The sequence below is a fragment of the Tamandua tetradactyla genome, chromosome 2 (genome assembly GCF_023851605.1).
Source record: "Tamandua tetradactyla isolate mTamTet1 chromosome 2, mTamTet1.pri, whole genome shotgun sequence".
NCBI lineage: Eukaryota > Metazoa > Chordata > Mammalia > Pilosa > Myrmecophagidae > Tamandua > Tamandua tetradactyla.
The window spans coordinates 182,042,662-182,070,276 of record NC_135328.1 but is presented as its reverse complement, the minus strand read 5'-3'; the positions used below and the strand labels follow the sequence as shown (position 1 = coordinate 182,070,276).

The 27,615-nt window shown below is 39.7% G+C and overlaps 2 protein-coding genes and 1 long non-coding RNA gene across 5 annotated transcripts in view; 2 read left to right on the top strand and 1 right to left on the bottom strand.

Moving 5' to 3' along the window:
* Nucleotides 1–3,508, top strand: part of PPIH (peptidylprolyl isomerase H) — a 30,232-nt gene extending 26,724 nt beyond the window's left edge. For both annotated transcript variants that reach the window (XM_077150033.1, XM_077150034.1), the window contains one exon: nucleotides 3,342–3,508. The gene's annotated coding sequence lies outside the window, so the exon portion shown is untranslated. The remainder of the gene's footprint in view (nucleotides 1–3,341) is intronic.
* On the bottom strand, nucleotides 605–8,384 carry LOC143674398 (uncharacterized). The gene is made up of 4 exons (XR_013171029.1): nucleotides 8,333–8,384; nucleotides 7,073–7,143; nucleotides 2,356–2,390; nucleotides 605–1,077 (listed from the first exon to the last, which is right to left on the bottom strand). It is a non-coding gene; the product is annotated as an uncharacterized LOC143674398 (long non-coding RNA).
* On the top strand, nucleotides 7,781–27,201 carry YBX1 (Y-box binding protein 1). Of its 2 annotated transcripts, XM_077150028.1 has the most exons (8): nucleotides 7,782–8,272; nucleotides 8,886–8,949; nucleotides 17,837–17,870; nucleotides 20,545–20,634; nucleotides 20,954–21,256; nucleotides 21,709–21,791; nucleotides 25,540–25,805; nucleotides 26,828–27,201. In XM_077150028.1, exons 1-7 carry the CDS (start codon nucleotides 8,107–8,109, stop codon nucleotides 25,772–25,774), a joined length of 975 nt encoding a protein of 324 aa, XP_077006143.1. In that variant the 5' UTR covers nucleotides 7,782–8,106; the 3' UTR covers nucleotides 25,775–25,805; nucleotides 26,828–27,201. The 2 variants fall into 2 exon arrangements, with proteins under 2 accessions (XP_077006144.1, XP_077006143.1); XM_077150029.1 differs by lacking the exon at nucleotides 20,545–20,634 and having other exon boundaries at nucleotides 7,781–8,272.
* Nucleotides 27,202–27,615: the final 414 nt, after the last annotated feature.

Genomic DNA, 27,615 nt, shown 5'->3' with positions numbered 1-27,615 from the left:
ACTTTGAGTGACATGGCTGTAAGGGAGCAGCTGAGTCTGTCTTTTAATTGAGAGCTCACCTCATTAGAGAAAGACCCAGGAGATAATTTCTTCTTCAGAGGCACTAGTTCAACAGAAATTCCACTGTATTCAAATCAAGGTATTACCTGATCATGTATTTGAGGCCTGTGCCTGGGCACTGGAAATATGAGATGAGGAAGATAGGGAAGAGATAAAAGACATGTGAGGTCACTTGATCAACTGTACCTCCTTATGGAACATTTCATTCCAGAACTCTTTTGTGTTTCATCTTCCTAGGTCCTGACTTTAGTTTTAGTGAAAATAAAATTTTCTGTGCTGCTTTAGAGGTAGAAACCTTGGTTTTATCTCAGTGGGTCCTGTGAAAGCTTTTTATGATTGATTTGGTTAGGTATAGCATAAACAAACCTTGACCCTCAGGATTCTTCTAGTATAGTCTAAACTGGGTTCTTCACTGCTTAGATACACATGGGGACTGGGAAAACTTCTCTTTTGAAAACCTGATTGTTTCTTGGAAAGAGGAGTGGCTGTGAGCTCTGGCAGCCCTACCAGTTTGATTGCTATCCCACTCCTTATAATCCCCAAACCTGGTATTACCAAGTGATAAAAAGCTTTCTTTAGTTTACTGTTTCCCAAATTCCCCTAAAAATAAGAATTGTTTGGAGGTACTTGATAAACCAACTAATTCCCGGTTCTCTCACCCCTGGAGAGTCTGATTGAATGGGTTTGTGGTAGGACCCAGGAAGCTATGTTTGTAACGAGCATCCTAGATACTTTTTGTTAGACAAGTATGAGAAACACTGCGATTTGTAGTGCTGGGATGAAGGTCTTTTATTTTAATATTTGCATCTTATAAACAAACATGTAATGAACACACTTCTTTTACAGACATCATAGCTTAAAAGAAGACAAAATTGAACTTCAAATACTGATTAGGTTAAAAATTCATTGTCCTTGGTGGTGATGGATATGGTAGTGGTTGTGGGTGGGCTGTTTGAATAACTGAGGTTCAGGACTCACTGTCCATATTCTGGAATGACTTGAAGATGTGAGTCATTCCTGCAAGAGAAGATTATGAAAGGCATGTTAGTGGCATTTGGGCCACTAACTTCATTCCACAACTAAGCACTAATTAAGATAGGCTGTGTGCTACATATGGGGATACAAATTTGAAAAGCCCAGTTCATTCCTTCAAAGAACTCAGAGTGTCAGAGGAAAACTGGCATCTACAATACAATAAAACACTAGATTAGAGACTTCAGGACAAGATACAGGAAAAAGTGAGGGCCTATGTCTGCCTGGGGTGATTTGGGAGACGGCAGAAGAGATGATGCTTCAGCTGAGTACAAGAAAGAATTAGAATCTGGGAGAGCATTACAGGCAAAGGAAACACCATGTGCAAAGACAAGGAGGGAGGAATAAACAAAGTGTTAGTGAAACTGCATCAACTTCAGTGTGGCCAAAACAGCAAAGTATGAAAAGCAAATAACAAGAGATGAGGCTGGAGGGAGGCCAGGGCTGGTTGTGAGCACTGTGCCAGGCTAAGGAGTTAGGATGTTATCCTAAGGGTGGGAGATGGGCTTCAGGAAGCATAGACAGTTGTGGGTTTTTTGTTTTTGTTTTCCTGGAGAGAGTGTCCATTGTATTCCTAAAACACTCAAAGGGAAACCTGACCCTTAAAAAAAGACCCAGGGGAGTAGGACTACTGAAGGATTTTGAGCAGGGTAGTGTTATGATTGAATTTTCTTATTTAAAAAAATTATTCTGGTAGCAGTGTGGGAGACGGGCTAGAAACCATTGAGGAATCCACTATGGTAGCCCAGGCAAAAGAAGAAAAGAGGTTCCATATGAGTCTAAAGAGCACCAGATTAGGCAGCAAATATTTGCATGCCTGCTGGGTATGTGGCACTGTTTGTTCCCTGCTCCCAAAGTCAAAAGCCCTGCCAGCTGAAAAGGAAGGGGAGGGGAGAATGTCTGGCTCCATTCCAGACCAATCCAATACAGAGGTGAAGCTCACTAAATCTTAACCAGGTCTTAGACACATTGAAGTACATCCCTTCAAAGGAATTCTGTTCAGCCTTAACAGAAATAAAGAGGTAGATCTGTCTTGTGTTGACACGATTGTTAAGGTAAATTAAGTGACAACGTCAAGATGTAGTACCTTATGTAAACATGATACTATTTATTTTGAATATCTTTTGGAAATTTCTGCAGTGATATATAGCAGACTGTTAATAATGTTTACTTCTGCTAAGTAGAGATAGCAAAGAGATTTTCCTGTTTATGCTTCAATTTTCTACACTGAGCATATATCTTATAATAGAAATGCATACTTACATGTGGTTTTAACGAATCCTAGTTTCTTTCAACCACTGTAAAAGAAGCATGCCCACAGCTGTGACTAACATTACTTTGTGAATCCTTCCCTGGTCCCTCCACCTTCTCCCAGGTCCAGGTTGAGTCAGTGGTTCCCTCCTGGATGCTCCCACAACACTTGGCTCTTCCCTCTGATATAGCATTTAACACATGTATAACAAATTTGTTGATCTATTTTTCTGCTGGACTGAGAATTCCTTGGGGCAGGGACCATGCTGACTAGCACAGTGCCTGGCCTATGATGATGCTTAGGCTCTTGAGCAACTTGCAACTTGTAAAGTGTAATCCCTTTTATATACTTTCCTTGAGGGCCTAGCGTTAAACTAATGTCTGAACTTGCAGCACAACAACCAGGAAAACACTGTCCTCAGGAGGAGGGGTGTGGCTACGTTTGGAGAGGGTGGAGGCGGCAGTATCTGAGTGTACTAGCCTTGTTTGCTCAGGACAGCTAACTCCAAGGCTATAAACAAAGGGTATGGACTTTCCTTTCTCTTTACCACTGTGACTAAAATTTGCAAGATTGTTTTGGAGTTCCACAGAGAGCCATCAGAGTCTGATGGAAAGGACACAGGCTTTGGAGCCAAGTAAACCAGGAAGCTTTTTACAACTTTCTAGCTTTGTGACCTTAGTCTAATCATTAAACCATTTGGACCCGTAGTTTGCTCATATGGCTAAGTGACATGAGATGATAGGCTTGGCCATAAGTGTCAGTTCCTTTCTTCCTTCGATCTTTCTTGATTCCTTGTGTTAATATACCTGTCGATTTTGCTCTGGGAAACCGAAGGTCTGGTTTATGTCAAGAATCAGACTGGTTCTGCTCTCTTAGGAAAAGAGAATTAGAAGTGTAGATGATAGCTGGGGGCATTATCTCTCTCAAGGAATGTCCCCTTCCATTTCCTCTGAGCTGCTTACTGACTTTACTGACCTCCACGTCTCTGCCATTGTAGACCTCCCTTGAGTAAGAGCATCTGGATTGACCCCTGAGTTTGCTTTCCTGCCTGCTGCTCCTCCATTTGCTCAAGAGACCTTGGAAGTATCACTGATTCAGGACCCAGGATTTTCTTTGTTTAAGTTTTCAACTGTAAATAAAATTTTGTGTTTTTTATTTTTGCTATGTATGTTGTTGTTAAATGGTTGTATTAGCAGCCTCTATCTCCTCACTTCTCAGCTTCAGCTGGGAGGACTGTCTCTGCCCAGAGGCCAGCATGGACCAGAGCCATGCCCTTGCTATGTATAGTTGATGCCTTAGAATTGCAAGCTGTTGTAGTAGTCCCCTCGTAGCTGATGTGACAAAGAAATCAAAGCCTAGGGACTTAAAGCAATATTTATTCCAAGGGTGTTCCTAGTAGGTTTAATGCGGTTAATTCTGGGGACCATGGGAAAAGAGTCACTAACTTGGGATGTTTTTTAATGAGACCATTTAGTAGAATGTGTCTTGGTCATGAAGTGGTGGTAATAATATAGTCAAAAATCTCAATTTGAATCCAGGGTCATTTAAACTATTGGTGTTCTTGAGAAATTTTCTTCCCCTTTCTGAGCTCAGTTTCCTCATCTGTAAAATGGGGATAATACCTAGATTTGCCTCATAGTTTTCTGAAAGGGTCAAATAAAAGAGAATAGATATGAAGGAATCGTTAGAAACAGTAACATGTCTTTGAAAATACCTCACCATAAAAAGATTCCACTGAGTATGTTTAAGAGGAAAAGAAAAAAGTTCTCTGGTGTTCCTTTCATGAAGTATTTTACAAGTTCTCCCATTCCTGACTTTACCTACTTTATTCCCATCTCATGGACAGGATGCTATCTATGCCTACTGGCAGCAGGTTACTGCAGCAGAGGTAGCAGAGAGCCAAATTCTATGATAGAATCTGGTTAAACATGCTGTTTCAGTATACTGGGAGACAAGGGGGGATGTGAGATATACAAGACCCTACAATGTAGATATTCAGAACTCTCTGTAGCCAAGTAAGCAGGGACCAGAGCAATCAGTAGGGAAGGAAGGGACTGTGAACTGGAGGAAGACAGATCTTCAGTTAACTAGGCAGAGAGGTGGGAAGGAGGATGAGCAGATATGTTCCTGAGCTGATATTCTTATGGGCTAACTATTTAGTTGAGTTCAGTCATACCTGGCACCTCCATTTTATGCCAGTCCCTGTCCTGGGCACTGGAGTTGCAACAATGAGTAAGATGTAGCCCATGCGTGTGACAGGAGACAGATACAGTTTCAGTTCAAGGTGGAATTAGAATGTGAGCCCTTACGAAGGCAGGAAATTGTTTACTGCTGTGTGTCCCCTCCCCCACTGCCCCCAGCACCTGGAGGAGGTGTCTAGTGTCTCATGGGTGCTCAGTTAAGTATTTGTTGCATGAATAAATGATGATGTTGGTATGTACAAGATGCTATGGGAGTAGAGTGGAGAGACTGCAGGTAAGAGGAAGATGTCAAAGAAGGCTTCTTGAAAGACTGACGTTTGAGGTAATTATTAATGAATTGGTTAGAAATAGCCAGGAGATGAAGGTGGAGAGGGCTTTCCTGGAAGAGGGAACTGTGTTCTTAGACAAGAGTCTGTTAGAGATGGGGAAGAAGGTGAAAGTTATTTTGCAAAGTAAATTCTTGAACACTCTTGCCCTTCATATCACTAAAAGCTAGGCAGTGAGGTTATCTGTGCTGTGGTCACCATAGGCCACTGAGCAATATGAGTGAGCCCTCAGAATGGCAGGAGGATCAGCAGAACTTTGGAGTGGGAGCTCTCACTTTGGAAGGAAAGATGTATTTCCACATATTATGTTATCTTATGGTGCTCCAGTAGTGCTAATATAGAGGTGACTACAAGGAAACTAGCTTTTCTGTCTTAAGAAGTTCATCTACACATTGGAGGAGCATAAAGAGAAAGCCCCTTGAAAAAGTAAAAAGTAATTGGATAAGTAGTGATACTTTAAAGTAACATTTTAAAGACATGTTTCAAAATTTGTATTCTGCTTGAGAAGCCATCCCTTCAAAGCAATTGCAAAGGCTGCTCACTTCAACAGTCAAAAGTCACCTAGAATTGGAATAGCAGCTTTGGAATCCACCTGCTTCTCTCCGTCCACACTGTGGCTCCAAGCCTTCTTTTTCATGTGTATTACTAATACGGCTACCCAGGAGACCTTTTTATTTCCAGTGCTGCCTCCTCCAAACCATTTTCCACACCATGTCATTCGTTTAACATATCAAGCTATTATATATGAAGCACATTGCTAGGTGGTCAAGGAAGACTTAAGAGCAATACAGTATCAGGAAGGGGTTAGTACAGGATGCTATCAATATAATCACACGGGGGAAACACCTGAGTGACATCTAGTACTCTATAAGTAAGCAGCCAGGACCTAAAAGTTGAAGAGTTAACCAAGCAAAATGAAGGGGAAAATGAATAATGTTATAGTCTGAGGGGGTAGCCCAAAGGAAGCAATGACTAAAAGATCACCTGGAAGATTGGGCAAGAATTGAAAGAGTGGAAAGGTAAGAGTTTAATTTGGTTCAGAGTCCTATAAACCACATTATGGTATTTGGACTATACCAAGGGTAATGGAAGTTACTCGAAGACATTAAGACTGTCAAGGTCAGATTGGTTTTTTCAAAAGAGCATTCTGGTGGTTGAGGTGGAGACTGTAAGAAGAAAGCAGTGTGTGTGTTGGGGGGTGGCAGCAACCAGTTAGGAGGCTAATGCTCTAAACCAGAGGTCAGCAAACTGACTAGCAAGCCAGATCACACTTGTTTTTCTATGGCTCATGAACTAAGAATGGTTTTTAAAAATTTCAAATAGTTGGAAAAAAGTCAATCTTTTATGTAAAAATTATATAATTCATATTTCAATGTCCATAAAATAACATTTTATTGAAACACAGCTGCACTTGTTTATGTATTGTCCATGGCTGCTTTTAAGCTATAATGGTAGAGTAGTTGAGATAGAACTGAATGGCCCACAAAGCTTAAAATGTTTACTATATGGTCCTCATTTTTAAAGTTTGCCTAATCCGACTGTAAATAACAGTTGATGATGGCCTAAACTAGAGTAGTGGCAGTAGGAATAAGAGACCGGACTGACTTAGAGATTTTTAGGACTGGTTCAGGGAGGCCTTAGGGGATGGAATTGACAGGCTGAGATATTACTGATGGGACAAGGAGTAACCTTTCCCATCACAACTCACAACTTTCTCTGCTTCCATTCTCTTGCCCATCCGCAACTCATTTTCCACTCAGCAGCCATTTTAAAAAGGCCATGCCCAGTCTCTAGCTTCCAACTCTTAAGTTACTCTTCTCACTACTGCCCTTGGGGGAAAACTAAAAATATTCCTAATTTGATCCTGCCTACCTCTTACAACCCCATGTCTTCATTCTAGCTTTATTCAACTACGTTACTCGCAGTTCCCCTGAGACAACCATCTGGTCTTGTTTGGGGTGGGGGTGGGGGTGGGGGGCTTCGCATAAACCGCCCTGCGCCTGCAAAGTCAGTGTTTCACCCTGCGTTCCTCCTCTCCCAAGATGCTTTGTGCTTTAACAACCGTGGCGTGAAACGGGATGTTCAAATTTCTGCCCAAATCTCCAGACTGAATTCCAGAAGGCAGAAACTGACTCGCTCTTATTCCATCTCCAGCATATAGTAGACGCTTAATAAAGAACGAATGGAGCCGGAGGACTTACGCAACATCAGGTCTCCGCCTCAATTTTATCGTTTGTGAAACGTGGACAGTAATCCCTACTTCACATGGCTGCTGTAAGGACAAAACGCAAGAAAAAATGCCTAGTTTGCTCAAAATACGAGTTGAAATCAGTCTGAAAAAAGATGTGAATTCTCAGGAAAGCACATTCCTTATATGCCAGATAAAATAGATCGGAACGCGGTCTCCAGGGAGCACACAGCAGCCCCCACCACCTCCCTAAATATGCTGAGCAGGGGGGGCTTGAGAGCCCGCGCGGTCCCCTGAGGGTGACTGCGCCGCCCAAAGCGGACTCTTCTCGAATGCATACGTTTAAGTCTGATACTGGAGAAACCCTCCGCTGTTCCCCGTGTATGCGGCCATTATGGAAAGCCCGCTGTATCCCCGCGGTAACACTGAGTTCACAGGACCATATATGGAGCAGGGAAGGAGGGAGGCTGGCAGTCCCTCCACAAGGGGCTAAGGTGTCACTGGGCCCCCTTCCACGCCGCAGGTCAAGCAGGGTAATTCCGGACCAGGCGTTTGGCCGCGCCTTTCCCTCTGGGCTGGCACAACCCAGGACGTAGAGGCCCGTGCGGACTACACCCTCGTGAAAGTCACGTTCTCTCTGCCCACCCTCTCTGGTTCTCTATGGTTCTCGTGGTGACTCTACCCTAATTCTAGTTCCGGTCTCTATGGCGGCGGCGGAGGCAAGAACGGTTGTAGGTCTGTCGAATTAGCCGCCTAAGAGCCAATGAGAGTAGAGGAGTGATAAAGTATTAGTCAATAGGGGCCAGAAGTTGAGGTCAGGTGGTGGGATTGACAGCACTGCTGGCCAGTGAACATCTTTAGGGCGGGCCGATCACAGGGCTTATCCCGCCTGTCCCGCCATTCTCGCTAGTTCGATCGGTAGCGGGAGCGGAGAGCGGACCCCAGAGAGCCCTGAGCAGCCCCACCGCCGCCGCCGGCCTAGTTACCATCACACCCCGGGAGGAGCCGCAGCTGCCGCAGCCGGCCCTAGTCACCATCACCGCAATCATGAGCAGCGAGGCCGAGACCCAGCAGCCGCCTGCCGCCCCCCCCGCCGCCCCCGCCCTCAGCGCTGCCGACACCAAGCCCGGCACCACGGGCAGCGGCGCAGGGAGCGGCGTCCCGGGCGGCCTCACATCGGCGGCGCCTGCCGGCGGGGACAAGAAGGTCATCGGTGAGGGCCGAATGGAGACGGGGGTGGGGCAGAAGGGGAGCCTGGCCGCGGAACCGTTACCCGAAGCGAGGCGAGGAGGCGAGCGCGCGGCGGGCAGGGACCGACTCCGCCGCGCGCGGCTGCCCCTCCCCCACGCCCCCCCACGCGCGCACTCCCCGGCGCCGGCCCGCGTGCCCGGCAGGCGCGCGCGCGCCACCGACCGCGTGTGCGGCGGGGTCCGGTCCTCGCCCGCCGTTGTTCCTGTCTCCCCCACCCAGCTCCCTTCCGCGTGTACCCTGAGGGCGCGGCGTGCCGCCTACGCAGGCCGGAGTGGGCCGGGGCGGTTTCCCCTTCCCTCACGTGCTCTCTCGCTGTCTTCTCGCACACCCATCTTGGACCCGCGCCCCAGGCCTGCCCGTGGGGCGTACCGGGCCATCCAATTAACCCACGTGTTCCGTTAAAGCGTCCTGGTGGCGGTAGCAAGGTCCTGGAAACGGGCTTTGAAGGGAAAGGCTGTCAGGTGGCCGCGGCCCGGGCGGCTGGGAAGCGTGTGAGGGACCGGATGCTGAAGTGTGGCTTTTTTAAAAAGAATACCTGGTAATTGTGGGGTTTTTTTTTTGTCTGTTTTTTCCAGCAACGAAGGTTTTGGGAACAGTAAAATGGTTCAATGTAAGAAACGGATATGGTTTCATCAACAGGTGAGATGACCGTCACTGAAGCTTCCATCCTCTTGCATGTTTTCTACTCCGGCTGTAGGTTTTGCGTGGCTTTATTGTTTTAAGGATATGGAGATACACGCGTGTTCAGGGTGTGTGATACCTCTAGTGTATTAGTGTGATGTTCGTTTTCCTTGATGACTGCAAGGAATAGTGATCTAGAGATTTTCTTTGTTTTGCAGTTGTATCTTAACTTCTGAGGCTTCATTGGGGCACAAAGCACTTTTAAAAGGCAAGCAGAGTGTTTGAGCCATACCGTAGCAGGTTAGGACAAACTGAAGAAACTATGGTCCAGTACGAATTTTTCAGTTATATTCGGGTCCACAACGTTTTTGTTCTTCTCATCTTTTTTGTATATTTTATTGAATTTTTATTGAAATGGTTTTGAGAAGGAGCCCCGTTAGGTTATTTATAACATGTTAACCTCTTGTGGTAAGATGTTTTGACACGTTAAGTGTATGCGATTTTATCATCCTTATTGTAAGATTATACTGCCTTTGTTCCAGTAGATGCTGTCTTTTAAATACCTCGCATGAAATCTTTTATTAGAGCTGTTTTAACAAAAGGGTGTGTTGCTTTATTTATTTTTATTTGTTCATAGGGTTAAGTAACACTTGTGGAAGAAAATAGTCCGTACCCGTCCATAATTTTTGTTTCTCCTACTTACCTGTCCCAAAGTCGAGCCATAATATTAAATCAAATTATTTTAAAGTCTTGGCTATATGTTATTAGACGGCTTTAGTCCGGATGCCAAAGTGTGTGGCTCTTCGTATTTCTTCATATCTGAAGGTGTGGTTACAAAACACCTTCAGCATTTATCCTTAAAATTGCCTGTAGTAATAGTGATGGGGAACGTGCAGTTGATTCACAGCACTCTGCATGGATCTCCCTTGTGAGCCGGGCATCATTTTCAAGATGGCTGCCAAGGCGAGTAGTGCAGATACATGGGTGTAGAGCAGTGTACATTAACGGGGATCTCGGGCTTACAGGTAGGATATGTAACACCATGTCAGCATTTTTTTTTTCTTCTTTTAGAAAGCTTTAAACAGGTAGATGTTAAAAGCATGTTTGAGAGTAAGAAGTAAAAGTAGAATGTTTGAAATGTACAGTGTACTGCAGGAAACCAAATGGGCAAGATCAAGTTTAAAGACTGACATAATTGATGAATGAAAAAGCATTCATCAGTCAACCATAAAATATTGAGGAAACACTGGAAGTAAAAGAGATAAGCATTTGATGGTCTGTCTTCCAATTTGCATTTTAGGGAAAACATTTTGATTCTTCAATATCTTAAGGAATTTTTCACCTTTTATACTGTAGCAGGCCAAAGCTACATATTCTCATCAGTTTTGTATGTTTTGATGATGGATTGCTAGGGAAGAAGGAAGAGAATCCATTTACATCATTGATTGACTACTTTTTAGTTGATTGATCTCTCAATTATTAGTGTTTCAGTTAGTATTTCATATTACTCTGATTCTCCTTTCTGGTCTAAGCTCTAAACCAGTGGTTTTAAATTAAGTGTGCTTACCTTGGAAGAGAATACCCTAATTTCTCCTTCAGAGCACCTGATTTAATGAGAGTTCCAGGTGATAGTCTGTGGGCCACACCTTGAGACACATTGCTTTTAATCCTTGATAATGTCATTATTTCTTGTGCACATTAGAAGAGGCTGTTAATTTGCATGTGCCTTTTGGGTTTTTTTGCATTTTTTTCAAATGGCACAGGTTATGATATTTTCAAAGTAAATAATTTATATGCAAGATGTAAAAGTAGTTCTTTACATATTATAAATAGTTATGCCATGAGATACTATTCTTTGAATGTCTCCGTTTTGGCTTTGCAGTCAACTCAATTGGTCATCTCCCAAACCAAGTTAAATGTAAATTGGCATTTGCTGAGCGTTTGGATTGACCTCACCTCAGCTATTTTGTCAGATTAACAGGTCTAAGTGTGCTTTATGTTTCTAAACTAGTCATTTTAATGATTCTGTGGCTTTTGAATAAAATGCTGTAAAATCTGATTTCAGTTAAATAAAGAAGAGGTTTGTCTTGATTGAGGAAAATGTATCTTTAAAAAATAGCGTTTTGGGAGCTAGTAGTTGGTTCAATATGTAGTTCATGTGGTAGGACGAATATCAGACTGAACTGATAGAACTGGGTTTCCCAGTTAGGGCGAGTGTGGGAGGTGCATGTGCTATTTCTGTATAAAGTGGGGGTTACCGTGTTTGAAATGATTGCTGTAATTCTGGTTTCTATGAATTATTCTAGGTTCTTAAGATTTTAAGTCTAGAAACCTGTTTTTGCCTCAAGCTGTTACGGATTAATCCATGCTCACCATACTCATGAGAAATTGGCATGTCAGTAACAATTCATTTTTCCATTGGATATACGTCTTTATAGATAAGAATATTTTTCTGTACTCCTGGTACTTAAGAAGGTGATTATTCTAAAGTTTGGGGGGTGAACAAGAAATTCAGAGTGAAGGAAATCAACTAGAGCAGAGGTCACTAACTGATGACCTATTGGCTAAGTCTACCCCCAGTTGTTTTGTTTGACAGTAGAGTATCTTAAAAAAAAAAAAATGGAGTCAGAAGATAAACCAAAAAATTGCAGATTATCATCTTATAAAATCTGAACACTAGGTAGCTTTGGACCTGTATTATAAATGCCTTTAGTGTTAGGCGATTATCCTTAGTATCCACTTTAGGTAAATAATACATTCTTACCACAGTTTGTATCAGTCTTAGTTTTCTTGTGTTGCTAACTTCTTCCCTTTCTAGTCTGTATGTACATCTGTGTTTATTAACATGATCTAGGGAAGATGTATGATAAATCAGGTTAGGAAAAAGCTTAGCTGTTCTCTTTCCAATAATGCTATAGTTAGTCTACAGTACATCTGCTCACTTACTGGGAGCCTTCCTTTTGGGGATTCCAAAACTGAGTTAGTGACTTATTTCACACAATGGTGATAATAGAAATAGCTAATGTTATTGATAACTTACAATCTCTAGCATGTCATTGGAGTGCCTTTCTGCTGGCTGCTAGTTTCCCAGATTTGAAAAGCTTTTTACTGCCTGTTTTTTATGTAGTCATGTACTGTTAGAAGTTCTAGTTTAGCATACAGGTAAGATTTACAAATCAGTTAAAGGGTTTTGTCTCACAGTATAGACTAAGTTAATTCTTCAACATTAAGGGGAGAGGATACTGGACTTTATATACTCATTTCTGAATCTGTTTATCCTGTTTTTATGTGACCTACCTGTGAGCTAAGGAAGAGTCTTTTCCATTTTTGTAAAATTTTTGTAAAATGGAAAGGGTTTTGAAGGGCAAAAGGTTTTTGTAGACCTCCGGAAAGATGATTGCCAGGTGTCTTGAGCTGTTAAAATCAGACTGATAACTGATTTGTCTCTATGCCACATAAGTCAAGAATAGTCCATAACATAATTGACTAAATGCTGTGACACAAGGGAAGGCTTTAAGACTTCTTGGTGGTGTGCTGCTAAGGAAAGGCTGTTGGGGTGGAAGTGGAGGGTGCTAAGGAGAGGGCACATTGGCAGTCTAAAAAGGCTGTGTATTGGTTGAAACAACAGTGGCTTTTGTATACAGGGCAGTTTGGGATTGATTTATATGCTGCTGTATTGGCTACTGATCATAATCTTGCCAGAAGTCATTCATGTTCACAAGTCACTGATGTGTGACTTGGAACAGGAATATTCTGTCACTATGTAGTGATTCCTTCTCTCCCCCCACCCAAAGGTAAAACCCTTTCATCTTAAAATCTCTTAGAATATAGAACCAAGTGAGTATCTTCTGATTTCCTGGTACTGTGGCTGTAGTTGTTGAGTTTCCTACTATCCGTTTCAGCCCTTGGAAGCATCTACAATCCAGCCCACTTAAGGCAGAATGGTAGAAAATGGACACTGAATCCTCAGGTTTTGTTTTATAACTAGGATTGTAAGTTTAGGCAGTCATGCAGATTGTGCTAACAGCTTGGTGTGGCTATGTGAAACAAAATAACAATAAACACATTTTGTTTCATTTAGGGCAATACTGTGGATTGATCAAAAATTCTGTTTTATAAAACTTTAGGGTGTCTTTTATGCGTATAGAGCTAAAATAAAGACATTTTTCAACCACGAAATGTTGGCTTTTCTCATATTGTCCTTCCTAACTCTGCCTTGATGGACTCTAGAGTGGACATTCACAGTACTTTCCCTTTTGCTGCTTTATATTGTGAGACAAGCAAGTATAGTTTATGGCATAGTGGCAAATAATCTTCCCTTCTGCCCACCCCCAAACGTTGGTTGCAACTCTCTAAAGCTGTTAGGCATTAAGTGGTCAGAAAACTACAGTAATGATTTGGCTTATAGTTACTGGGAGACTCTATCATCCTTCTCCTATATTTCTGTTAGAATTTCCTAAGCCTGAATAACAATTTCAGTCAGGTTGTATTTGTACATTTTGGCTATTTTTAAGACCCTATTCAAACTAGTTAGACTTAATGTAATAGACATTCAGTGCTGCTACCCATTTGTACTTTATTTCTTGCTACATTAGGAATTTTTGAAGGAGATTGTGCTTCCAGTTTCTCTTTAAATCCTAGCAGGATTCCTTCCTTTTTGTAAGTTTCTCCTGACTTAACATCTTACTCACTTTTTTGCTTCAGCCCCTTGCTGTCTGTGAAATTCCTTTTCCTTTGAAGTCATTTCTGTGTTCACATCTGAATAGGAGAAAAAGAGTACTAAACTTATAAATAGGTAAGAAAGCCTGTGGGGTGTGTTTATCATTCAGAATTTTCAGTGATAAATGTTGCCCATGTCAACAAGAGTTGGAGTGGAAGAATATAACAGAAAGAGTAAACTTGACTGCAGGAAAATGGAAGAATGGGTGGTACTGCTGGAGTATTCTAGACCTATAATGCAGATATTAACCACAAGTAGCTGTTGAACGCTTAAAATGTGGCTAGTGTAACTGCTCTAGTTTGGTAGCCACCAGAAGCTGATACACCAGAACTAGAATGACTTTTAAAAAGGGGAGTTTAATAAGCTGCCAGTTTACAGTTCTAAGACTGAGAAAATGTCCCAATTAAAACAAGTCTATTAAAATGTCCAAATTAAGACACCAACAAGATGTTAACTTCACTCAAGAAAGGCTAATGAAGTTCAGGGTGTCTCTCTCAGCTGGAAAGGTACATGGCAAACATGGTGACATCTACTAGCTGCCTCTCCAGGACTCCTGCTTTGTGAAGCTCCCCCAGGAACCTTCATCTCCAAAGGTCACTGGCAGGTGGATTCTGTAGTTCTCTGCTGCTCTCATTCTCAAGCTTTCTCCAAAATGCTGCCTCTTTTAACGGATTCCAGTAAAGTAATCAAGACCCACGTGGAATGGGTGGAGTCAAATCTCCCTCTATTCAAAAGTTAATACCCACAATTGGGTGGGTCACATCTCCATGGAGATAACCTAATCAAGTTTTGAATTTATAGTGCTGAATAGGGATTAGAAGAAATGGTTGCCCCCACAAAACTGTGATTAGGATTACAACATGGCCTTTTCTAGGGTACATAAATCTGTTCAAACTGACACAATAACTGAGGAACTGAATTTTTTTTTTTAACTGTTACTTAATTCCGTTTTTGTTTTGAACTATTTGTTTTAAACAGCTTGGTTATGTGAATCTATTTCTTCAATTGAATCTTCTGAACTAAATATGCATCAAGTATTTTTAGTAAAAACAGCATGCAAATTGGCATGTTCTGTATTTTGAAGACTTAGTGTGAAAAAAATATATAAAAGACTTAAATTTTTTATGTATTGTTTGCACGTTGAAATGATAGTATTTTGGTTACATTGGGTTAAATGTCTTAATAAAATTAATTTCACCTGTTTTTACTTTCCAAACTATGACAACTAGAAAACAAACTTGCATATTTTATATGCATTGTATTTCTATGATAGAAGTGTTCTAGACACAGGGCTGCAAGTAAGATAAGCCTTCTACGTGACTGGCTGGCAACAGTATGGATAGGCTTTGGTTTGGTGATGACTGCGTTTAAAAAGAAGAGAAAGTAAAAGAAAATGACCAAACCATTTGCCAGGTTTGTAGAAAATCAGTTGAATCCTTGAAAAAACCTAATAGGTAAATTCTGTTTATCCCCATTTTGCAGATAAGGAGGTTGTCCATGGTCATGTAGTTAGTAATGGGATAGCCGGGATTCCAACCTACGCTTCTAAGGTTAACCACTGTGCTCTCTTTACTGCCTCTCGCACCTCTCTCCTTTTAAAATTCAAGTGGAAATAATGATACTAATTTCCCATACCACAGAAGAGAATCAGTACCTCAAGGGTGCAAATCAGCTTTCTTCCCTTTTTATAGAATTGTCTTCGTAAGTTCAAGTATGACTTGATATGCTATAATAGGCTGATACTATTGCATATAACTAAACTGTAGTTTATAATTCAGCTGCTGCCTCCAGTTGAATGGTGGCCTTCTTGATGATAATCCTTGAAGATAGGACCACGCCCTATTTTTATTTCTGCCACTTAGCACAAAGTAAATGTCTTTATTTAAGGGAATGAATATATGAAGCCTGTAGACTTGTTATTCTTTCATTCTAGGTATTTTGACTTGTGGGGGATTAGAGGAAGAAGAACTTAATAGGACAAAATTATGAAGTAATAGAAATTAGAGAAGCTAAAAAATATGAAAAAGCCAGTAATGAGTTTTAATACGAAAAGTTGCCACAAGTGTATTCTTACTATATAGCTTTTAGTCTCTCAGGATGAGGGTATTCTGCACTCTTTGCATCCACTAGATTGTGAATTCCATAAGGGTAAGGAGTATTGGTTTTGTGTGTCATTGTGACCCAGTGCCTGAATGTGAATGACAACTTCTGCTTCTCTTTGCTGAAAACAGCCATGCATTTTGAAACTGTTTCCTAGTTTCACCTGTCTTGCTCACTATTTACTGCTTTATCGGCAGTCACTGCCCTAGAACATTACCTAGTTGATAGTAGATACTCAGTAAATTTAAAGATTTAATTTGAGCATTTACCATGACCTGAAGATAGGTGGAGCCACTAGTGACAAAAGAATGAGGCACAGTCTCGGTCCTCATTCACTTGATGACAGTGCAGTGGAAAGAAAGGAGCTCATAAACTAGCCTACCTTGTCAATAACCTCATCCTTCAGTAAAGCATAGTAAAAGCAGAAGGTACTTCACTGCCTCCCCCAGTACGTTAATAACTAATAGTTAAAACTGCTTCTTGGTGAGCCATTTGAGTTCTCTCTTTTTTTATTGGGTTGCATAATATTTGCAGTATTTTGTAATTTGATAATGTTTACAATTACACCAGGAGACAGTGAACTAGTCAGTGCCACCAGAAATACATAGTCATCAGCAAATCTGATCCACCCAGACACTCTCGTTCCCACTGCCTCTTACAAATACAAATAGTGCTCCCTAACTTGAAACAACTTTAAGAGCCCTGTTGGGGGCAGTATTGCCTTTGTCGAGAATCACTACTTTAGGCTTTGTGTACCTTTCCTACTCTACTCATTCTTTATTGGAGTTAGCCCTTAGGGCGGTAGGGGTTGAAATTCAGTCATGTTGGAGATAAGTGATGACTCTTATCTGGTTGTCACTCCTGCAGAACTATCTGACAGGTGGACATTGTGACCATCAGTCCCTGGGTATTTCTAATATCCAGCAAATTTGAAAGTTTTCATTCACTTACCTTGTAGTTTTTATAGTGTTCCTGTGTTTTGTTTGTTTTGATTATGTTTGTTTGTTTGGGTTTTTAAGGTTTAAAATTATTATGTTTCCATAAATTTAAAATGATCTCATGTTATGAAAAGCTATAGCTTTCAGGTTAGAATTGAAAGAAATTGATTTTGTGTGAATTCATTCAGTAAGGCTTTTAGTCCAGTTCACTGTAACCTTTGTTACCCCGTCATTAAACACTGCCATTTTAAGTTGACCCTTTCACATTCTGACCTACTGACAAAGAATAGGGGGGAGGAATTGTCACTTAAGGTCTGGAAATGTTTCTCCAGTGGTTTTTGCTCTTAGCGTTAACACCGTAATCCAAACTCCCAAGCTAAAAACTCAAGTTGTTCTCCGTTTCTTAGGTCACCGTTACTCTACTGAAAAGCCTTTGCTAGCTCCTGTACCTACAGGATGATTTGGTTCCTGTTCTTTAAGTTTTGAACCAAATATTTCAACCATATTTCTTTAGCAACAGTTTGAGTAGACTACCAATTGACGTAAAATGTTGTCTAATAAGAAGTGAAAGTGTGTGTGTGCTATTTAAAAGTTTGAGTCTTTACTACCTTAGTTATGCTTTGGCATATAAGTGATACAGATACTGGTAGTGTTCCATTTGTACTTGATTATGATTTTTTTTTATGACTGAGCTAGATTGGGAATGATGAAGAGGTAGTGACTGAGGGTGAAGTGAGAAAGGAAGGAAGATAGTTATTAGTGGAAGGAGATCATATCTGTTTTTTGCGTGCTGCATACAACCATACTCCAGAGGTAAGGGTGGGATGTGCTGGAACACTGTAAATACTTAACAGGGTGAGGAATGGCAGAATGTATGTTATCTAGTCACTTCTACCCTCTTAATGGCTTCATAAGTCGCATTTTGATTTCTTGTACAATTAGTGAGGTAACAACTCGGGACTCTTTCTTTGTAGCTTCTGCCCCCCGCCCTATAGCTTGTTTGCAGCCAAAAAGTCTCTGGAAGAGCTGTAGGAAAATATTTGGGGGGCGGAGGGACACAAATTGCCAAATATATTCTTACTTTTTGGTAATATGAAATATATTCTTACTTTGTAGTTGTTCAACATGATTTTTTTCTGTCTTGCAGGAATGACACCAAGGAAGATGTGTTTGTACACCAGGTGAGTGATTATGTAGATATTTTTACTTGTGGCTCAAGGTTTGTGAGAAGAAAAGTATGTATATCTTTTCAGCTATTGTTATTTTTAAAATGTCCAACCATCAAAACAATTTTTAGTTCCTTCAGCAAGTGTGGTAGCTCTTACATGTACACATTGAAGTTAAGGTTGTGTTGGCAGTCTAATTAAATAGGTGCTTCAAATTGGTATTTTGTTAATAGCTGTAAAAAAAAAACATTGTTGAGTCTGTTAAATTCTTTGTCATAAATTTTCAACCTTTCAAATAAGTAAATAATCTCTATGAACCCTAACTTGAATAATGTTGCTATAAGTATACAAACTTTGGCAAGATGTTTACAAATGCTGTTAGGACTACTCCTGTGGTAAGGACTGAATACAGTAATCATGGGGGGAAGTGGGACAGAGCTGTAGAGCGTATTAATTTGAAATGGTTGCTAGAAAATTGCAAAGTTAGCATAGGTCCTTCTATGTATTAGAAAGCACTTTGAGTGGGGAGAGGAGTTTTTACCTTTGGAGAGCTTGAAGTTTTAGAAATCTTCATTAGTTTAAGGTTAAGTCAGCAGGCAGTATGGCAAAGTTGGTAATTACTCATTAAATAATTTTTACATTACTTCCAATATTTTGGAAGGAAAAAACTAGGATATGTGCAAAATTTTCTCCTCAGATAACATTTAAGTGGAATTGTTTTGAAAAACACTCAAGCATTAAGGAGCTAATTTGTTGTTTAAAGTAAGCCACTGCCAAATAAACAATTAATATTTCAAACTTGTAGGCTCCGTTGGATTTATTCATTCTCGTAGATATGAAATGGATTTGAAAAATACATTTTTATATATATATGTACATTTGTATATATGTGTTATGCAGTTTTTTCTCTGAGACTGTTGAAATACTGTCTACTTGTATTAGAAATTACTGTTTAAGAAATATTAGCAGCTTACTATAACCCAGAAATCAAACAACCTAAAGTCAGTTTATACAGTCACACCTCCATTCAGGCAGGTGTAAGCCTGGAAGGCAACATCCTTCGGAAGAACTGTCTTGAGTTAGCTAATACTTTGTAGGGTTTGGGGAGGGGGGTGCCAGGCCAATTTTAAGTATAGCCAAAACTGTCAGATTACAGAGTCCAGTGTAAGTATGGAGACATTTAAATGCTAAGTGTCAGTAGGACATTTAAAACAACTGTTCCTTACTTCCCTCCTGCTTGTTCAAAAGAATATGCACATGTTTGAACAATAGACAGCAAAACTTTGTCAGTCTTGCTGCCTGTCAGCAACCCTCAGGGGTTGTTGGATTTGGGAGGAGGGCAGGGAGAGGTGGGTAGGTTGAAAATGTTGACTAAGAAAGAGCTTTGGAATTTTAATTATCTATACTTATGCTACTGCTATCCCCTATGACTGCAGATAATTGAGAGTTGGCTATATATGTGAAGGTATAAAAACTACGGGACAGTTTAGATGACAGATGAGATCATTTATTTGACTGAATTTATGTCACTCAGTTTTGCTGACCCACAAGGTGTCACCAATATGCTTTCCTCTTTATTTTGAAGTGGTTTCAACATTTTAGTTGTTTCTCGGCACTGTGTCTGGCTGTTTAGGTTTTAGTGGTATATCAAGGGGACTTTGATTCTGGGCAACTTAGCTTAACTGGCCTCAGATTTGTTAGTTGTCCTGCCTCCTTTGGAACAGACATGTATGAGTGATCCTATAATAGATACTGCTGTGATGTAGTGGAATGAACATGGGTTTTGGTGACCCAAGACTTGGATTTAGGAAAGTCGTCACTCTGCCACTTACTAGCTGTGTGACTTGGGGCAAGTCATCTAACTTTTAAAGGCCTGTTTAATTATCTGTAAAAAAAAGGAATAATATTACCTCACATTATCTGTTGATAGTGAAGATTGAGTAAGTAATGTGTGAAAGAACTTCGTAAAAGTTGGAATAAAAATGTGAGGTATTATTCTTCCCCTTTTATTTTTCTTTGACAGTCTGTAGAAGTATTAAGTAACACATCTATAATGTGAGATTTATTGTATTCTGGGGAGATAAGAGCCAATTGCCCCCATGCAGTCAGATAATATAAAAAGTGGCATAGTTAATACATGTGATGAATTGCATTTCTATAAAAGCATCATCACAAACAGGTTGGAAGGGATTTTGGTTGACATTTGTGATTGAGTTTGATATTGTAACACAGGGACAAAGTTGGTCTGGTCAGCTTTTGACGCTTGTAAAACCAAACTTGCCTGTCATCTAAACTGGCCCTGGTGTGGGGCTAGCTTCTACTATTAAGTGCAGTCTTTGGGGGATAGGTGGATATCTTCATTTTGTTCAAAGCCACATATAGTGCTTTTGCAAAAAGCATTTTAAAAATAAATATATTGTTGTATATGTCCTGAGTGTTAATTTACTTGTTTTTCTTTTGAAAATAGTGGTAAAATGCTGGGGCCTTGTAAGATTGGAGTATTTGGTTGAGGTTGGGGGTAGCATTGGTCCCTGTTTTCCTAAACTAATTGACGATCTGGTCTTATTTAAAGCTGATTTTAAGATTAAGTGTAAATCCAAGCTAAAATAATGTTGACTCTGGTACATTTTGAATGAAAAAGCACATTATTCTCCCCTGTTAATCTATTTTTGGAATGTGATGTTACTAGACTGCCATAAAGAAGAATAACCCCAGGAAGTACCTTCGCAGTGTAGGAGATGGAGAAACTGTGGAGTTTGATGTTGTTGAAGGAGAAAAGGTGAGGATGCTTTTTGTGTAAAGGTTTGACTTCAGTACGGAAATATTTTGGAGATCTCATCCGTTAGGATGGTGGCTCTAATGTGGATGGATGGGTCAGGTGACATGAACTCAGGTGCATCAAGCCTTATGTGCTGGCTGCAGTTAGAGGGCAATCTCTTCAGAACAGTGAGGAACTGATTTAGATATTTCAATGCACCCCTGGCCACATAGACATCTTTTTCTTTTCTTTTTTTTTTTTTGCTTTGTGTGAATTTTTTTGAAAGTTAAGTGATTTCCTTTGTCACCATCAATATATAATACAATAATGGCTTTTGTAGGGGGCGGAGGCAGCAAACGTCACAGGCCCTGGTGGAGTTCCAGTGCAAGGCAGTAAATACGCAGCAGACCGTAACCATTATAGACGTTATCCACGTCGTAGGGGTCCTCCACGCAATTACCAGCAAAATTACCAGAATAGTGAGAGTGGGGAAAAGAACGAGGGATCAGAGAGTGCTCCCGAAGGCCAGGCCCAACAACGCCGGCCCTACCGCAGGCGACGATTCCCACCTTACTACATGCGGAGACCCTATGGGCGTCGACCACAGTATTCCAACCCTCCTGTGCAAGGAGAAGTGATGGAGGTAAGTTTCACCAAAATTTAAAAGGATCAGCAATAATATATTGATGCTTTAACCATTTTATGGTGTTCCTTCCCAAAATTGGAACTGTCTTTTCGTGAATATAATTTCTAAGGGCACTCCATTAAGTGAGCATTGGTATTTTTCCAAAGAAAGTTGAAGGAGATCATGGTTCTTCTCATTGTTTGCCTATTATCAATGAGTGGCTAGTATCACTTGTAAAAATTGAAAGATTACATTAAGTAGCTTAGAAAAACATTTTGTCAAAATAGTAATCATGCAGAAAGCATACTTTTATTCCTGATAACCTAAGGGATGAATAATCACAATAAGCTCACAATGAATAGATAATTTAGACTCTTATTTTAGAACTTTTGTGTTCAGACTTTAGATTTGTCTGGTTGGGTTCTCTTATGTTACTGATCCAGTAAGCTTGATTTACATTGTCTTTTCAGGGTGCTGACAACCAGGGTGCAGGAGAACAAGGTAGACCAGTGAGGCAGAATATGTATCGGGGTTATAGACCACGATTCCGCAGGTATGGGCCATATTAATCTGTTTGTATCTAAAATTCCTCAAGTGTATGATAGGACTTAATATTGGAACTCAGCAGCATTGTGCTTTTCCTGCAGTCTATTGAAGTAATATGTCTGTGGACAACTTGACATTTTCTTTCATCAGATGCCTAAGGTTAATCTAAATGAAGTCAGTAGTCTTTGAGAATGTCTTCTCTTTGCTGGCATTGGTTAGAAGCAGTTTATATAAATGAGGTCTACTTTCTTACAGTTTGGTTTTTGTTTAATGAGGGGGTGGTCTTCCAAATTTTCTTTCCTTTAACAGGTAATAGAAAATAGTTTAAATCATAAGTTAAATCTTTGGGACCTGCTTCATTGGGAGGGAGAAAAGTAATAAGCATTAGACATGTCTGAACTGCATCGTGGCACAGCTGAAGTCAACAGAGTCAAGTTTTATCTCTGACATGGCATAATTTTCTATTAATCACTTACTGGCTTAGGTATGTATAGGTTTTGGTTGTCACCCTGAAGTTGTAAAGTGAAATCACTCCATTACGAATTAATATTTTGGGGCTAAAACCCAATCCTAGGGTCAACATTAAACAACCAGCCTACCTACTTGGGTGTTAGAGGGTCCTTTTTTTTTTCTTTTTCTTTTTTTTTTGCATGGGCAGGCAACAGGAATTAAACCCAGGTCTCCAGCATGGCAGGCAAGAAATCTGCCACTGAGCCACTGTTGTACCGCCCTAGAGGATCCTTTTTTAACAGAAGATATGTTTAAGTATCATTAGGGAATTAGAGAAATTTGGGGAAAATCCCAAATAAGTTTTAAGAAACAAGTTTATTGCTGTAGAAGTGCACAAAGCCTTAAATACATTGTGATGACTCTACAAGATATAAGGGGTTTCCATATACAAATTTTATCACTATATTAAAGATAGAGTACTAATTTTTAAGAATTAATCCCAATTGAGATTATACTATCAGTGTATTTTTAATTCATGAAAATGGGCTCTGGCTTCAGCTGGTGCATTAAAATGGGAGATTTCCAACACTCAAGCCATCATGAAAAATAACCCCTGTGGCTTCAGGAACCACTCAGGTATCAACGACCTGAAGATGGATGTTGGGGATAGATGGGATCTTCACTGTGCAGTGGTAAATTATCTATTTAGCCGTTTGAATGAAGGTTATTTTTGATGCTGATAGATTGGATCTTGAACTGAACCATGGTTCAAATGTTGTAAACCTAGATATGTTATTGAAATATTACAAGCAATATCATTTTTTAAAATTTTTTTTTAAGGTGATCTAAAATAGGCTCTCCTGGTAGCTATTTACTAAGTCCATGATTGTCAACAGTGGAATCCTTGGCTTACCTTTTTGTTATGCTAGAGAGCTGCGAAGTTTCAGTGGGATCCTTAAAAATGGCATAAAATTTTTATTTAATAGCATATAATTTTTATGCAATTGAGTACTTCGGTTTTACTGTTCGAAATATTGTCGGTTTTTCTGTGCAGCCTTTTGACAAACCTGAATTTATTTAATTCTTTCCTTGAAACATAGAGATACAGAGCCTTAACCTTCTTCTGTGTAGTCAAAGCTTTTGCCTTTTGGTTTGTTAGACTTAATAGTCTTGTTTTGAATGGATAGAATAGTTGACAATGCTAGATAAGTGCTAATAATGACTCACAATTGCTTTCAAGTTTACAATGAAGTTATCAGTGAGTTTAGAACTTCTTAAACTATTTAGCCAGCCAATTCCTTGGCTCTCTTGATGCTTATCTAAAGGTAATAGGAACTTTTACTTTAGATATTAACAATTTTTCAGTCGTAGAATTTCAGTAGAGGTCCATGCAAGCAAAGGAATGGCTTGAGAATACTTCAATTGTTTCATCCATTTTGAATGTTATTCTAGTACTAGTCTACTTGGTTCTAATGGGGGGGGGGGGCGGCTGTTTTTCTCTATGAAATGCCAGAAATGTTCTAAGCTTAGTTGTTCCTATACATTCATGTGCTCCAGTTTCAAAGGCATGGACACTAACTTCTTGGACCCTAACTGTTCCTTTCCCAGTTTTAGCTGTTAAGATAAAGTCATTCCCTGAATTCAGGCCAACTATTATTAATAGCAATTGATGAGTGAACAAACCGAAGGAGTAATATTTATTGAATGCCTACTATAGCAATTACTTTTCTAGATATTGGATATGGCAGTGAACAAAAACATCTGTTGCATCTTTCATGGTGCATACCTGCAGTGTAATCCAAAATAAGTTCATACCCATTAGTTTTCACTCCCCATTTCCTTTTTCTTTAGCCCTTGGCAACCACTATATAGTTTGACTATGGATTTGCCTGTTCTTGATGTTTCATATAAATGGAATCATGCAGTGTGTGGCCTAGTGTAATATTTTCAAGGTTTCTTCCATGTTTTGTGCTTTTAAAAATCCAAATAATACTACATCAAATGGACATACCACACTTTATCCATTCATCAAATCAATGGATATTTTGGGTTGTTTATTCTTTTTTTTTGTTAATAATAGCAGTAACTCATGTACAAAATTTTATGCAGAGTTTCAGTTCTCTTGGGTATACTTAGGAGTGAAATTGTTGAATGGTAACCATTTAACTTTTTGAGGAACACCCAGTCTGTTTTCCAAAGAGGCTGCTGTGTTTTATATACCTACCAGTAATGGAGAAGGGTTCCAAATTCTCCATATCCTTTAATGGTGTCCATCTTCTTAATTTTTTGACTTGAGCAACTTAGTGAAAAGTGGCAACATGTACTGAGATGGGGAGACTGGGAGAAGAGCAGGCTTATGGGGGAAACTTCTTAAAGGTTCTTTTCTGATCTTGTTTATTTGAAAGAAAGTGTATACAAAGTATTATTCAGTCCTCTTTGTCCTACTGTCTGCTTCTCATATTCATTAACTTACTCTGTTACTTAATGGAAATAACTGATCTGAAGAACAATTCATTTGTTACCTTAGCGTTTTCTCCTAGGACCTAGAACTTTCATTTGAAAGTCCCCATTGGTTTTACCCTTTTATCTCCTATATCTGATTAATGATGGTATTTGGCTATTCTTTGTTTGTGGTCATCCTAATGGGTATGAAGCATGTTTTCTTGTCAGGTTTAGATTTATTTTTCCCTGACTGATGATTGCTGTGTACTTTTAAATATATTGGTTGGGGGGGGAGGGTTCTTTGTTTCTTTGTTTTATTACATGGGCAGGCACCGGGAATCAAACCCTGGTCTCCAGCATGGCAGGCTGGAGGCTGCCTACCAAATGGTGGTTCTGCCACTGAGCCACCATTGTCCTCCCAAGTTGCTGTCTTTTTAACAAGTGTTCATCCCTTCTCAAATCTGGTTACCAAAAGACATGTTTAATGTTTAAAAATGTCATAAAAGTGTTGATGACTTTGTGCCACTTGCCACTATTGGTTATTTCTGTTGATTAATTTCTATATTTATTAACTTTTAAATAGATTTTATTGTGGACCAAACATCTGCCAGAGTCTGTTAAAACTAGTTTTCGTTTTCCAATTTATGCTTTCATCTGCTTGTACAAAATCACTGTACTCCGTTAGTGATATATTCGTGAACCAGATATTCCCTTTTATTGTTGTTAAATTGGCTGCATATCACTTGATAGGATGGCAACAATTGGACATTTAGTGGAGTGTTCCAAGTGTTAAACTGTAACACTGCAAGTGGTATGTTGAAGAAAGAATGTTTTATTTCATGTTTGCACAATGTTGATTCCAGGGGCCCTCCTCGCCAAAGACAGCCTAGAGAGGATGGCAATGAAGATGATAAGGAAAATCAAGGAGATGAGACCCAAGGTCAGCAGCCACCTCAACGTCGGTACCGCCGTAACTTCAATTACCGACGCAGACGCCCAGAAAACCCTAAACCACAAGATGGCAAAGAGACAAAAGCAGCCGATCCACCAGCTGAGAATTCGTCCGCTCCCGAGGCTGAGCAGGGCGGGGCTGAGTAAATGCCGGCTTACCATCTCTACCATCATCCGGGTAAATAAAGCTTAAATGGCTTTCTGGCCACTTTAAGTGATTCAGTCCTGAGTGGTGCCCATTTCATTTTATAAATGAAAAACGGGGTGGGGGAGTTTATGAGATTAAAGAGTGACCGGTTTTTTTATTTACAGTTTTCTCCATGCAGTTTAAATCACCGAAATATTCCATTTATGAATGTTGAGTATCAGGGCCATACTTGGGTCCATCTCAGCCATCTCAATTCTAACATGAGGAGACCTGTCTTCATGTTGTTTGTCTTAAATAGTAAAACCTTTTGTCAGCTTTTCTGAGTAAATTTTGTGATTTCACCAGTAGGCTGAGGAAAGGTCTTAAAACCTTGCTCTGAAGTATATTAATTACATTGTATTTGTTATTTATTCATTTTCTAAAAGAGATGAAATAACTGCTAGAATTAACCTGGGTAATGATGATGATTAATACAGCCTTTTTGGGGAAAGTGACAGCTTCAGCAGCACATCATCTTTAATAATTTGTGGGGTTTAATTGCTTTATTTTTGCCGTTGGGAAAGACAGGAGGTTTTGTTCGTTTAAAAAAAAAGACAACTCCTAGGAAAATGACTCCTGCCTTATTTAAAGAGCCTATAAGACTGTTAATTCTCTAACATGTCAAATGATGATACATTTATGTTCTTGTTGCTTTAGTTTATTATTCGCTTTCGTTCTTTATTACCCTTAAACTCCAAAATTAAGGGATTCCATTCCATCTAGCTCTTTAATTAATATTTGGAGGCATGTAATTGTCTCTGACTCTGAATTATCAGTAGTATTTTTGCTCTGTACTATTTTCATGCATAAGGCCATCCAGAATCCACAGGTAAACCATTCTTAGTACTCTGCAATGTCCACACCTGTTGTAAATCACTGTCCTTAGATTAACCCAGTAAGAAATTTGTTAATGCCTTTTTTGCACTTAGCTAAATGTGACCTGGAGCATTTGGTACACTAAATGAGCATGCAGTGAATTGGTACAAGGTAATACTTAATTTTTTTTCTTACAGTTTAGTCATCCAGCAAGAAGAAGTGAATATGAAATTCCAGCAATAAGAAATGAACAAAAGATTGGAGCTGAAGACCTTAAGTGCTTGCTTTTTGCCCGTTGACCAGATAACTAGAACTATCTGCATATCTATGCAGCATGGGGTTTTTATTATTTTTACCTAAAGCGTCTCTTTTTGGTAATGACAAACGTGTTTTTTAAAAAGCCTGGTTTTTCTCAATGCACCTTTAAAGGTTTTTAAATTGTTTCATATCTGGTCAAGTTGAGATTTTTAAGAACCTCATTTTTAATTTGTAATAAAAGTTTACAACTTGATTTTTTCAAAAAAGTCAACAAATTGCAAGCACCTGTTAATAAAGGTCTTAAATAATTGTCTTTGTGTATATTTCTGGCTTGTTTTATTTTTGTTTATATGTCCTCAACTGGTTGTAGAGCCCTCAGCTTAAACCAGTCTGCAAATAGGTAAGACTCATTGGTGACGGTAATTCCTCAGAGAAAAGTTCCTTAAACTTCGTAATCTTTATTGGGTGATATGCCTGTTGTTTCATACTAAGAATTATAACATTTGTTCTGATCATCTGTCTGCTTTTTCACTTGATGGTTAGTTTACCTATAAGGAAACTTTTTAGTATTAGAAACTTTTGATTGTTTTTCTGAATATATACTGGCCTTATTGTGTTCTCATGTTTTTTCCTCACCCTGTATACGTGGCAATTTAAAAAGCAGGATCTTTGGAGCCAACATAACTTGGGCAAATGAAAAACTTAGTATTTTTCAAAAGGAAGGTAA